A 13,228-nucleotide genomic window follows, 5' to 3' on the forward strand; every position below is an offset into this window, starting at 1 on the left:
TCTTTCTTGTTAATATGTTTTTATTATTTAATTAAACATTATTTCAAAATAATAATTCCACATTCACGTCTTTGGCAACATATCTACACAGTTTTACATCGATTTCCTAATATACTGTTGATGTGATTAGAGAACTGCAATAACTAAATTGACCAGGACAAGGTGCCTCTGGTTAAAAATCCATGGGAGTTGTACAGCAATACAATTAGTAGTATAAAGGAAAAATCCATATCGATTATCAGTTCATGAACACACACATGCATCATAATTCTGTAAGGCTAAATCAAACTGTAATTTACACAAAGAAACATATATGGTAACAGCATACCGATGTACTGAATGGAAGAAGCGAGATGCTTAAGACACCACGCTATCCCAGCTGGCCTACTACTTTTCATGCAGAATAAATTAGGATTATTTCCTTACAACCCTACTAAAAGTAAGCAGACCTCTTGTTTCTTTATTGATGTTCCATAATTCCTCACTTGTGTAGATTGCTAAAGATAGAGCTATGTAGATGTAGACTCTAAGATGAAGAAGACTTCCCCCACAGGATGGGATGTATGTAAACTGCACTATCCAGTCCAACGGCCACAGTGTCGGCAGGTGAAGTCGTCTCAGAAAGAGATCATGCTCGGTGCCACACTGTAGAGGGTGACGTCCCCCGTCACTCTGAGCAGGGTGACGTCCTCCAGGCCTCCGACTCTGTGCTCAAACTCCAGCAGATGGTTTCCGTCCACTGCTACTTTATAACTGTCCTCTTCCACAAGGATCTTGAGCTACAGGGAGGACAGACAGTCACACATTATAATAATAATATCTTAGATTTATATCAGCATTTCTCAAACCCAAGGACGCTTAACAGATTTCATAGACAGTCAGACAGACAGAACAGAAAAACAAAACAAAGAAACAAAGACAGTGAGAGTGACAAAACTACACTCGAGGCCAAAGTCCTTAGAGAACAGGTGGGTTTTGAGTGCATTCAGTAATTACAATGGACATAACAGATACTTAAGACATTACGTCATTAATAATTACCTTCGTTGACAGTAACAACATCTAGTTGAGATTGCATACATACAATACATGCAAATTCAGTGACATTCGTTTATTTATGTTCTAAATTAACTTGGTCGTTCGCTGCTACAACAGTACCTCAAAACGATTCCCTTGAACAAAAGGGAACCCCCCTTCCCGTTCCTCTGGACCCCAGCATCCGTCCAGACTGGAGTTACGAACAATTTGTTGCTCATAAAATCGAGGGTTGAGGTGAAAGACAACATCTGGCCCTTTTATAAAATCAACCTGGAACCTAAAATAAAAGATCCTGAACATTAGTACAAATAACGAGGCCTTTTTTTTATGTCAGTTTTCTGCCTCAGAGGCAGGGAAGGCATGATATCTTTTGACAGTAATGAGATAAAACGGTTTGGATACCTGTCTCCTCCGGGTACGGGCTCACCCATTATGGTGATTACAAGCCTGGGCATGATTCCAGACTGGAGAGGGAGATCATACGGTACCTGAAAGAGAGGTTTTAAAATATTGAGTATTAATAATTTAATGCACCAATAATTTAATGCACCATATAAAGTGTCATTGTCTTGTCAAACACACATTTCAAACATATATATTTTTAAAAACATCTTAACCTAGGGTTTGCATTTGGTATGGGGCAGGCTTGTTGATAAATTGTCTGCTTTATTCTGTAAATGGAAATGGGGGGGCTTTGAGAAATGACCACTAACTACTATAGTGTTATATCCCTTTTACAACATCCTCAGTAGGCGAACATCTTAATTTGTATCATAAGCCATGAAATCAATTTTAGTTCAACATTAGTTCAACCAAGACCTCACCTACATTCAACATTCCACCAGCCCAGTGACTCATCTCCTTAGTATAGGCTAGGCCTAGACTCTACACTCTGGACTACACTGGCACCATAAACTTAGATTAGATCTAGAACAAATACATTGCAGGACCTCTTCCTGAATGTACGTAATAATAACAGTCTTGAGCTATTCATTCAATGCCGTAATGTGAAACATTCAAAACAGCTATGTGATTGCAAAACACACATGATTTATTTTATTTCAATGTAACACATACAAATTGTTAGCTAGTTATGCTAATCTATGTTGGAAACAAACACAGAATACAGGATTACTACTAACAGCAACCAATTATGTTTGGCTTTATTAGACATAATACAGTGTACAGAAGTGTTATAAAAATATAGTGTGCCACAGCTCTAATATGTCATAATAGAAATGCTGTAATTTATTTTCATCATAAGCAGTTTATTGCACTTTAAAGGCAGCAAATATGGTCAGTCCCCCTAGACACAATTGCTTGTAAAAAAAACAACAACAACTCAAATCAGTCTTGCTGCATTGTTTGTAGCCTAACCAAACCGAGTCGATTCCCTGGGCGTGATGTCCTCGTCCGACTGAAAAGTTGATTCATTGCTTTCAAAAATATGGTGGATTATGCCTGGGCTGAAAAGACAAAAATAGATTTTTTTTTATAACTTTATTCTGTTTTTTTGCTGTGAGTTTTGCGTTGCACCCCCACTATACACCTCTGACTATATTCCCAAACAATAATGCCATTGCAGTGCCATTTTTTAGACAATCAACACCATTTTATAGCCCTGCAGCAAAATCGCAAAAAAAGAGTCGCAAAAAAGAGCCGCACCAAGTGGACAGATGCTCCAATGAGAGAGAGAGACTAGGAGCAACACCAGGAAGAAGCAAGCAAACAAGCCACATGTGTTAGTGTGTTTAATCAGCATGGAGACTCACCATCATGCCTCCTGGAGCAGCCGGACCACCAAACGGACCCATGGACCCTGGACCGAAGGACCCAGGGTGGCCAGGCTGAGGAGGGAAACCTCCCCCCCCCGGCGGGCCCCATGCTCCAGTAGGGATGGGAGGAAAGGCTCCCCCAGGGTACCCAGGGAACGGGCCTGGGCCACCTGCAGGGGGGAAAGCACCCGGGCCTCCTGGACCATACATCCCTCCACCAGCCGGACCTCCTGGGTAAGGCATGTTGGGGTACGGTCCCGGGGGTGCACCTGGGCTGGAGGGGAACGGTCCTGGGACTCCAGACGGGTATGGCAGAGGTGCCCCGTGAGCTCCTCCAGGGGGGAATTGCCCAGGGGCTCCAGGGAATTGTCCAGGGAATTGTCCAGGGAATTGTCCAGGGGCTCCAGGGCCAGATGGGAACTGTCCTGGGGCTCCTGGGCCAGTTGGATATTGTCCAGGTATCCCTGGACCTGGTGGAAACCCGCCAGGTGCAGAGGGGGCTCCGGGATATTGCCCTGGTGCTCCAGGACCGGAGTTAAAGGGACCTTGACTTCCAGGGAACTGACCTGGGGCCCCTGGACCAGAGGACTGGGGCCCCCCCGGGAACCCACCTGGGGCGGAGGGTTGGGTCGGGGCTCCGGGGGCGGCACCGGGCCAGCCTGGGTTAGTGGCGGGAGGGACGTTGTTGGCAGGGGCAGCTGGGTTGGTGTTACCGGTACTTGTTTTGTTAGCTTGTCCCGGGACGTCATCTAAGATGGCATCTGCCAGCTGCATGTAAAATAATGATTGAGTTGATGAAAATAAAAAAGGTTTGTTCAAGATTTCAATTGATAGAAATTGCATGATTAGTAACTATGGATTAGAGTTTCTCCGGGCCCATAGACTACTTTAAGGGTTAGGAACAATCTGACTAGGAATTTCTGGCTAAATCCTGAACCAGACCTTTAATTTTTAACATTCAATGGATTGATATCTCTTAAATTCGCCATGTAAAACCACATATCAGTAGTTCTATTAAACATTGCTGTTTAGTTCTATAAAAAAAACATTTACACTGCTTGCATAACCCCACCTTTACTTAAACATCACAACATTCCTTACAACATTATCATCTCTTTAGATAGACTATTCTTCATAGCTAAAACTCACCGAGAAATCAGCCATGTCCTGAGAGATAATGAGAAAAAAGAACATCAGAAACTTTAGTCTTTCAGAGGTGAGGACAAACACATACTAGAGTATAATGTTACGTAAATAAATATATCCCAGTAACAACATTGAAAGGGCTTGCTGGCTAATAGCACTTCCAAATATAGAATCCAAAGTACTGCGTAGCAGTCTGGTTATTGGTGCCATCTTTCTCTATCTGGTCTAGCTAACTAGCCTATATTGCATACAGCCAGAGAAAGAGACATTGATACAGTTACCAAGCTTCTTGTCTGACTGTTTAGCTTGAAATGTAGAGTTAGCTAGCCAGCTAGCTATAGCTAGGAGTTTGAAATGATGACAGATTGCTCAAAGTAAAGTTTAAGCTAATGACACATCTTTAAAAAGTACATTTCAGACATTACCTCGGCTAATGAGAGACCCCTCTCAACAATTTTAGAGTTAGAAACACAACGGTCTTGCCAGTTGAGAGATGATAACAGTGTAAGCTAGCTGTTATCTGTGACTGCCCAAACTCTTGAAAGGAAACGCACTCACGCTTCGAACATGACGTCAACATAGGGTGTGGCCTGAGAAGGCTGCGTTCCAGACTGCACGCAATGTTCCTCTGCTAGCTGCTACCCTGAGTGAATGGGTGTGTGATAATAATAATAATAATAATAATAATAATAATAATAATAATACATTAGAATTATATAGCGCTTTTCTAGACACTCAAAGATGCTTTCCAAACTGAAAAGATCGAGTAGTAAAATAAAAAGAAACAAAAAAAAGAAAAGAAAAGATTAGATTACTAAATCTAAATCTAGGTGTCTTTGTAGGACAATCTACTCTGTATACTGCAAGTATATCTAGATTTACTTTATCATGTATCAAGATATTCTTTTTTATCTGCTTTAAAAAAAAAAGTAAAGTAAAATAAAAATAGAAAAAGATTCAATGTGTAAACGTAAACTCACTGTCAGTTCTCTGAAGTATGACCAACAGAGAACTTTTGGTCCAACACTATTAAAAAATAAAATGGATAATATCTCATGGAACACTTGATCATAATCTGTAAAGAATTTTTGATTAATTGCACTTAATAAAAGGGGCTGTAGACATTTCATGAGACGAGAGCAACATTCATATAGGATCCTACTAGCCTACTAAACAACTACATTAAAAAGTAATGTAAGCATGCTGTTGGTTATGATAATCATGAAGAAAGAGCATGATGAAATGGGGATGTAGACTGTTGGGATTGGTCAGATCAGAGTCACAAGATGAGCAGGAAAAAAACCCGAATGATTTCGTGCTGCCCTCCTCAGGTCTAGACGGTTTTGGAGTCTGCGATCCAGGGAAAATGGTAAGTTATTGCAGAGGTGGATTAAACCTGCTGAATCTATTTTCCTAGAATGTACCTACTTGCAATTGTTATTTAATTTCATCAGCCTCCATTGGCATTTCATTTGAAATATTCGTAGTTTTTTGGATCAAGCTTAGTTCAGTGTTTCCCCAAATATGCAGTTCCACCCAATTCTCATTGTGATGTGCTGCAACATGTCACGGTATGGACGGACAGCTAGCTGGCGAACTGATCAACCCCATAGGTGTTGTCTGAGTTAAGGGAAGTTAAACACTATGAAATACATGTTATTCTACCGATTAATCAGCTTGACAAAGTCTCGTTGTCTTTCTTGGACAGATGTATGCTATGTCTAATTCAGAGCTAGTTAGCTAGCTATCCCTAGCTAGCTCATTCCCACTTCCTGAAGTTTCTTGTTGGCTAACGTCGAGACAGACAGACAGCTAGCTCTGCTAAACGAGTTGGATGACTTCACTTCCAGACAGCTGAAACAACTGCGAAATTATGCAAGATCGCATGAATTATTGTTGGTTGCATTATAGCTCCTGTTGGTAGTTTAAACAGACATCTCTAAATCAGTGCACGTCGTCGTAATGTCCTGTCACAATCATGGTTAATAAATCAATTACACTGATAGGCCAAACATAATAGATTAGAATCTATAGACTGGCCATAATCACAACGACTTGTCCCCACTTCTCAACCTTATTGCCAACTCCTGATAACATTTCATGAAATGAATAGAATAGCCCACTATCTAGTATATGAATGACCTACAATATCTCAGTAGCCTTCAGCTCATTTCTGTATCAATTGTCTTATACCATCCCCTCCACTGTATGCTCTGGGTTGTGGGATATTACAGTAGTACAGTACTGTAGTTAGTTAATACAGTAGTTAGAGTCTTTGTGTCGGCCAGGGTTAGGTAGGGGACAGAAGTAAAGAGATGCATATGTGCTGTATGAGGTTTAAGTTTCAACCCATGGTCAGGTAGTCCCAAAACTGAGTTAGGGTTTGGACTGGTGCTTGGCTGGAAAAGGGGGAGGTGATTTTTCTTTTTTAAGGAATGGAGCTGGGGTAAGGGTTTGATCTTTGCTCTCCCAACTATCGTTCCTAATCGTACTTACTGGAATTCCTTCTATCCATACATTGCAGAGTGAATCACTGGTAGTGTGCGATGTGGATGGAGATTTAGTTAAAAAGCTACGGGAGTTCCGTTTCCGAAAGGCGACCAACAATGCTGCCATCATCAGTAAGTATTCTGATCATATTGATGTCGTTGTTTTTCTTACCCTTGATCCACACATGGGGCCTGGGTCAAGGACCAACATGTTGAATGGTTTATGAAAAGGTTAATTCCCCCAAAATCAAAGTTGATCTGACTGAAGCGTGAAGCCTCTCGTTATAAGGTTCCTTTAAGAAAACGATGTCTGCTCAAGTCTCTATGCAGTTGTACGGCTTACATTTATATTTTATTTTTTTCATCTCAGTGAAGATTGACAAAGAAAAACAGATTGTTATCCTTGATGAAGAACATGAGGTAAGTTGCTAGATTTTTCCAACTTATTTTTCCCATTTCAGTGTCAATTTGTCATATCCAATAATTATATTAATCTACACATAATTAAGAATTAATGACTGGATAAGTATTACATTTTATTCCACATAGGCCTACTTTTTTTGTCATTAGTCTTATTCTAAAAATAAATAAAATAAATAAAAATTGAGCAATGTGACATACATGATGTATACAAACTATTGTGGTCACTAGTCTTACTCTAAATGTTTTGAGATCAGTAGAACTGAGATTATTGTAGATTTATATAAACTGTAGTGTAATGTTAGACTCAAGTTTAACGTTAGGCCTAGATATTGCAAAGCAGTACTGAAAATACCAATACAACTGTTGAATAGTAACCATGATATTTTCTTTCTTATTTTAGGATATTTCTCCTGATGATCTTAAGGATGAACTGCCTGAGAGACAGCCAAGATATCCTTTCCTCAAATAACAAATGTGCTTCTGCCAGGTGGAGGAAGTTGACACTTGTCGTAGAGACAGCCAGTCCTGTGGCATGACCCATTCAGTTCTGAATAGAACTTGAAGCTAGCAGAGAAGTCATCAGCAGAAAAACTAGAAAAAGATAAATTAAATTAATGACCTGATGTCTAGTGGTCTTAATTGTTCTGATTGTATTTGTTTAGGGGAAAGAGCAATTGAAAGACACATTGACGGTCTTGATGAAGTGAAGTTGGTTTAAATTGAACTCATCTTATTTCTAGTAGGAGTCGCACACCTGAACCACTCCTCAAAATAATACCATGCAGCTAATGTCCTTGAAACACCGTTTGTAAGTGACAATGATAGTGTCATGTCTCTATCCATCTTTGTTTGTCATCCAGCATACTGAAATGGACTGCCAATTGTCTGAATCAACTGTCAACTTCCTCCACCTAGGACATACTGTGGTGAAAATGAGACACACAATGCTGAAAGCCACGATCTGTAATTGGTGGGATATCAGGATTAGGAGCTATGCCTTTTGTTATATTCTATTGCACTTCAATTAAATGTTTAACTCATCAAATCTCTCTCATTCACTTCAACTCTTTATCTTGAAGTGTCCTTAACCTCCTGCACATTTGTGGTCTATAGCTATAAGTACGAACATGATGACGGACGGGTGTCTTATCCTCTCTGCTTCATCTTCTCAAGTCCAGTGGGTAAGATCAGATCATCAACATCCCTGCAGCAATATCCTACAGGCCAAAAAAAAGGAAAGATGAAAATGTATGTTTTTGTTGAAGAGAGCCTGCCAGGGTCAACTGATTTAGATATAACAAAATATGAAGTGAAGAGAATCATCCCTACTCCCCACAGCAGGTTGCTATGTAGCAGTGGCGGACTCAGGCTGTTTGAAGGGCAGGGGCGAAAAGAAAAAAAGGGCACCTACTGCACAACATGGGACCCCATCATTGCACATGGTCAAGTTTAGACCATTGGAAGGGCAGCCAATAGGGCACATCCTCTAATTTTGCCACTCAAAAGGGCACTTTAGTGCAATGTTTTTCAGCTGTGGGGGCACATGGTAAAATGTAGACCATTGGAGCCGAGGGGCACCAATAGGGCACATCCTCAAATTTCTGCCACTCAAAAGGGCACTTAAGCAAGAAGTTTTTCAACCGTGGGGGCACCAGGAGGGGCAGTCGCCCCCCCCCTGCCTCCCCCCTGAGTCCGCCAGTGCTATAGAGTAACACTTTTCCCCCTAGGATGCAAACCGGAGATGCAGATGATGTATGCTGGGAGCAAAAACAAACTGGTGCAAACTGTGGAACTGACAAAGGTTTGTTTGTTGTTTGTTTACTATTTTACTGTCTGCTGTATTGATTATTATTAGAACTATATAGTTTTGTCCTGTCATTATATACTTAGGGCCAATCCCAATTCACCCCTACGGCTTCGTTTTCACCCCTATGGCTTCGTTTTGCGCGTTCTCGTTTAGGGGTAGGGGTGTCCCAATTCATATTTCATCGAGCCATGGCTTCATTTCGAATGCTAACTATGACTTCGTTTCGAGCGATTCCAGGACCAGACTAGCTTTGAAGCCGTAGGGGTACGCTACCCCTTGATTCCAGGATGCATTGCGAATCATCTACAGAAATGTTATGTCGCTCTATTCAATGCGGAAATGTCATTTTACTTTCTCTGTAATTACTTATTAATAAAGATTTGAAAAATTATTATAACCATCTTATTATCTTAGTTTAATGTCATTACAATGCATTATAGACCTTTTATTTATAACAAGCATAACAAAAAAATCGCTTTTATGTCGGTGCTGTGTCTAACGTGACAGTAACGCAACGCTGCATGACAGTCGAGCATTTCAGAGATGTACAATCATAAATCAATTATTACCTGTGGCGTTTGACAGCGGATGATAGTACACATATGTAAAGTTATCTATCAAACGTTAGGCTGACTTGTACATGATGCGCATTTTGACCTATTTCCATGTAGCGGCACCCGCAATCTAATCCGAGCAGTTGTTATTATGTAATATTATTAATGGGTTGTATCATTCATTTAAATGCATTATAGACGTTTTCTTTATAACAAGCACAACAACAACAAAACGTTATTATGCCGATGTGCTGTGTCTAACGTTACAGGCTGCATGACAGTCGAGCATTTCAGAGATGTACAATCATAAATCAATTATTACCTGTGGCGTTTGACAGTGGATGATGGTACACTTATGTAAAGTTATCTATCAAATGTTAGGCTGACTTGTAGCGCAGTTTGACCTATTTCCATGTAGCGGCGTAATCCGAGCAGTTGTTATTATGTAATATTATTAATGGGTTGTATCATTCATTTAAATGCATTATAGACCTTTTCTTTATAACAAGCATAAAAAAAAAAAAAAGCTTTTATGTCGGTGCTGTGTCTAACGTGACAGTAACGCAACGCTGCATGACAGTCGAGCATTTCAGAGATGTACAGATCTAAGTTTTTGACCACGACTACTATGATTGAATGATTTTTGGATTCTTGATGACGAATTGTTCTGAGAAAGGCGCTTGGTAACGTGATTTTGGACAACGCTTTATGACTACTGATGGACTCGTGTGTATGTGGTGGCTGAGGATTGAGTCACGGGTATCTTTGGAGGAACATCGTGCGCTGACAGATCTGGTTAATACTCTGTGTTTTGGTTGGAGTCATTCATTGTCATTATTGCGATGTCCACAAAAAAGACATCGTTGATGGAAGAGACTAAAAAAGGAACGAAAGGAACGAAAGGACGAAAAAAAATGCTTATAGCACACGCAACAGAAATAAACACAGCTGAAGAAGGCATTGTGAGATGTGTGATTTCGCCGGCAACATATTAACGCGCATCTATTTAAACCACTGCTGATGACGTATCGGTCGTGAAGGGCTGTCCCATTTCATAGGGGGAGATTTCAACCCCTACGGCTTGTGGCTCTGTTCGAAGGCCTTGGCTCGAAATCGAGTCACACTCGAAAACAAGCCATAGGGGTAGAAAAGGGAATCGGGATTGGGCCTTACACATACATACAATTCTCTAAACTCTCGTAGGTTTCCCTTGCCTTTCTCCTTGTAAAAAGTACGCCCTTTGTCTGACCTCCCTCGTTTCTGGCAGGTCTTCGAGATCAGAAACACAGAGGACCTGACAGAGGAATGGCTTAGAGAGAAACTTGGGTTTTTCGGTTAAGGGCGTCCAGTGGACCACGGTGTTAAAAGGAAGATCAAGAATGCATAGAGCCTGTGTTGACACTGGGACAGAGAACATTCTAGCTCATGTTTCCCTTCTCTTTGTACCTCCCATACAATCATACTCTCATCATGTGCCAGTTTTCTGTGTCTGTCAAATTAAAGGGTTATTCAATATTATAAAATAGTTATAGTCAGATGGTTCTTTATCTTGAAAGTACTGTAGTCTATGGTCCAGGAGAAACAGTAATAGCCACTCCTAACTTCAGCTAACTTTAGCCACCACAAACAAAAAAACAACTTAAGCTACTTTTTTGTTCCCCAATCATTCCAATTGTTCTTTTGTTAGCAGTTAGCTGAAGTTGAAAAATATTGAACTAACCCTTTATTAGTGTACAATAACCTGTTTCCCCCACTTTTAAACAAGCAACATTCAAGAGCAATTGAAAGTATTGAAAGCCTTTTGAGTTTTGCTTGTTTAGTTTTACACAAATATATGTTGTTGTTTTTTTTTACTGTACTTTTAGTTGGGTGTGTGTCACATGTCTTAATCATCTGTTGCCTACATATTATACAGTTGAAATCTTATCTGTTTTTATCAAGTCATATATGTAAATATGACTTGTGGAAATTCTGTTCTTCATACTTTTGCTACCATGTTTCAAACACTAGCCATAATTTGGATATAGAATGCATCTTTGATTATTGTAGATTTAGTTCTCTATTTATTTGCAACGGTTAGTTCAAATAAATAAATAAAACATTTTCACAGTATTGATTCACTTATTAAGCCTAGATGCCACCAACAAAGGATTAGATTATCCAAGTCGCAAAACTAGTAACCTTTTACTCAGGTTCACAAAAACATTGTACTTTTAACTTTTTACCTGATTAGTTAATTCATATGGTGGCACTTTGCTGACAATAAACTAAAATGTCCTACAGACTTCTACTAGCTAGACAACATGTGAAAGTGAAAGATATTTGATATTTTGTCAATCAATTAATTATGTAATTGTTTCCTATGAGAATATTTGTGGATTCCAATTGTTTCTTTTCCTCTTTGGAAATCATACTTGGTTACAGTATGCAAAAACACTTGAGTTGTCATTTGTTGTTATTTGAGCTGGGGTGATAAAACTAGAAAGATGAAAGATAAATTACATTAATGACCTGATGTCTAGCAACCTGATGTCTAGTGGTCTAAATTGTTCTGATTGTATTTGTTTAGGGGAAAGAGCAATTGAAAGACACATTGACAGTCTTGATGAAGTGAAGTTGGTTTAAATTGAACTAATCTTATTTCTAGTAGGAGTCGCACACCTGAACCACTCCTCAAAATAATACCATGCCGCCTAATGTCCTTGAAACACCGTTTGTAAGTGACAATGATAGTGGCATGTCTCTATCCATCTTTAGAGAAGAAACAATGATCTTGGTAATAGTTTTTTCTTTGTTCTTTACAGTGCACTTCACCTTTCTCCAAAATATTTTCACGGATACATTCCTGAACAAATGTCAATGTTTTAACAGGAGATGAACAGCCTTTTCTTGAGCTCTGCAGTCCAGAATACACAGCACACTGGGTGGGGTTAGAGCTGCCCACAGATCATTTATTGGGGCATCCTACGTGGGTTTTCTGTTGGGAGATTGTTATTACCGGTAGTTATTGTACATTAAAGCTATTACTGTACTTTTTGTTAGTACTGCTGAATGTTGTACTCATCATTCTGTAAAGTCAGTTTAATGCATTAAAATGTTCCTTTAATGAGGTCGACTGCTTGACTCAGAATGTCAGTGGTGCTGGAGGGTAGACTCAGTAATATGACATCATATTCATACAGCTGCAAGACGAGTGGCAGTTAACAGATCAACAATACGTGACGTTAGAATTATAAGGTTCTATCTCCATTTTTGTCAAAATTGAGTTTTTTTACATAATCTGATCCATTAGGTGTTTATTAATGCCTGTGTGGTGTTATTTTTAAAATGTTGAATTTTTTTAGTTAGTAATTAATCAAATACAAAGGTTCCATCTCACAAAACGTAATGGAATGTAAAAACTTTGACGCTCAATATCTCTGAACTACCCTAAACCAACGGAGATAGAACCTTATAATTCTAAGCTCACGAAAACAGAATCCAAACAGCTAAGGCTGCCTTCATTGGTTCTTACTCATTAGAACCCTTGGAGGCCTTGGCAGATGTGACGTGGATATGTTGACTGTTGTCCTGTTGTAGATTATGTTTTATTGCTAGTTAAGACAATATGAGAGTTTTGAGAGTCTTAAACTTTTGGTCATATTTTATGTTTGTATAAAATCAAAGAGACCAAAATAAATGAAATACATTTTAACACAAAGTATGTGGGAGATAGTATGATTACTTTGCCCTCATTGACCTTTGATGCTCATTTAAGTTACTGTCAACGGACACAAGAACATGAAGGGCAAATGCTAACATTCAAAAGTTAGGTTGTCTTTTTTTTCCCATTATATTAACAATCAATACAAATACAAGTCTCACTATCTGATAATGAAATGGAAGATCCAGTATGTATTATCTGTCTGTAACATACTCAAATGTTTTACTTTGAATTGTGCAATTAACTGGTGTCAATGTGAAAAACATTAAGGTAACTGGTTTGTGGTTGTTTAG

At 39.3% G+C, this 13,228-nt stretch overlaps 2 protein-coding genes across 2 annotated transcripts; one reads left to right on the plus strand and one right to left on the minus strand.

The window, feature by feature from the left end:
* Window positions 1–70: 70 nt before the first annotated feature.
* Window positions 71–4,523, minus strand: lgals3a (lectin, galactoside binding soluble 3a). The gene is made up of 6 exons (XM_080544989.1): window positions 4,385–4,523; window positions 3,963–3,980; window positions 2,811–3,581; window positions 1,441–1,526; window positions 1,159–1,315; window positions 71–779 (listed from the first exon to the last, which is right to left on the minus strand). Exons 2-6 carry the CDS (start codon window positions 3,975–3,977, stop codon window positions 618–620), a joined length of 1,191 nt encoding a protein of 396 aa, XP_080401115.1. The 5' UTR covers window positions 3,978–3,980; window positions 4,385–4,523; the 3' UTR covers window positions 71–617.
* Window positions 4,524–5,291: 768 nt separating this feature from the next.
* On the plus strand, window positions 5,292–12,713 carry gmfb (glia maturation factor, beta). Its single transcript, XM_080545043.1, has 7 exons — window positions 5,292–5,328; window positions 6,484–6,580; window positions 6,819–6,868; window positions 7,272–7,321; window positions 7,970–8,052; window positions 8,599–8,672; window positions 10,500–12,713. The coding sequence occupies exons 1-7, from the start codon at window positions 5,326–5,328 to the stop codon at window positions 10,569–10,571; spliced, it is 429 nt and encodes a 142-aa protein (XP_080401169.1). The 5' UTR covers window positions 5,292–5,325; the 3' UTR covers window positions 10,572–12,713.
* The last annotated feature ends 515 nt before the right edge of the window (window positions 12,714–13,228 follow it).

This window comes from Nansenia antarctica (genome assembly GCF_963989245.1).
Source record: "Nansenia antarctica genome assembly, chromosome: 1".
NCBI classification, from domain to species: domain Eukaryota; kingdom Metazoa; phylum Chordata; class Actinopteri; order Argentiniformes; family Microstomatidae; genus Nansenia; species Nansenia antarctica.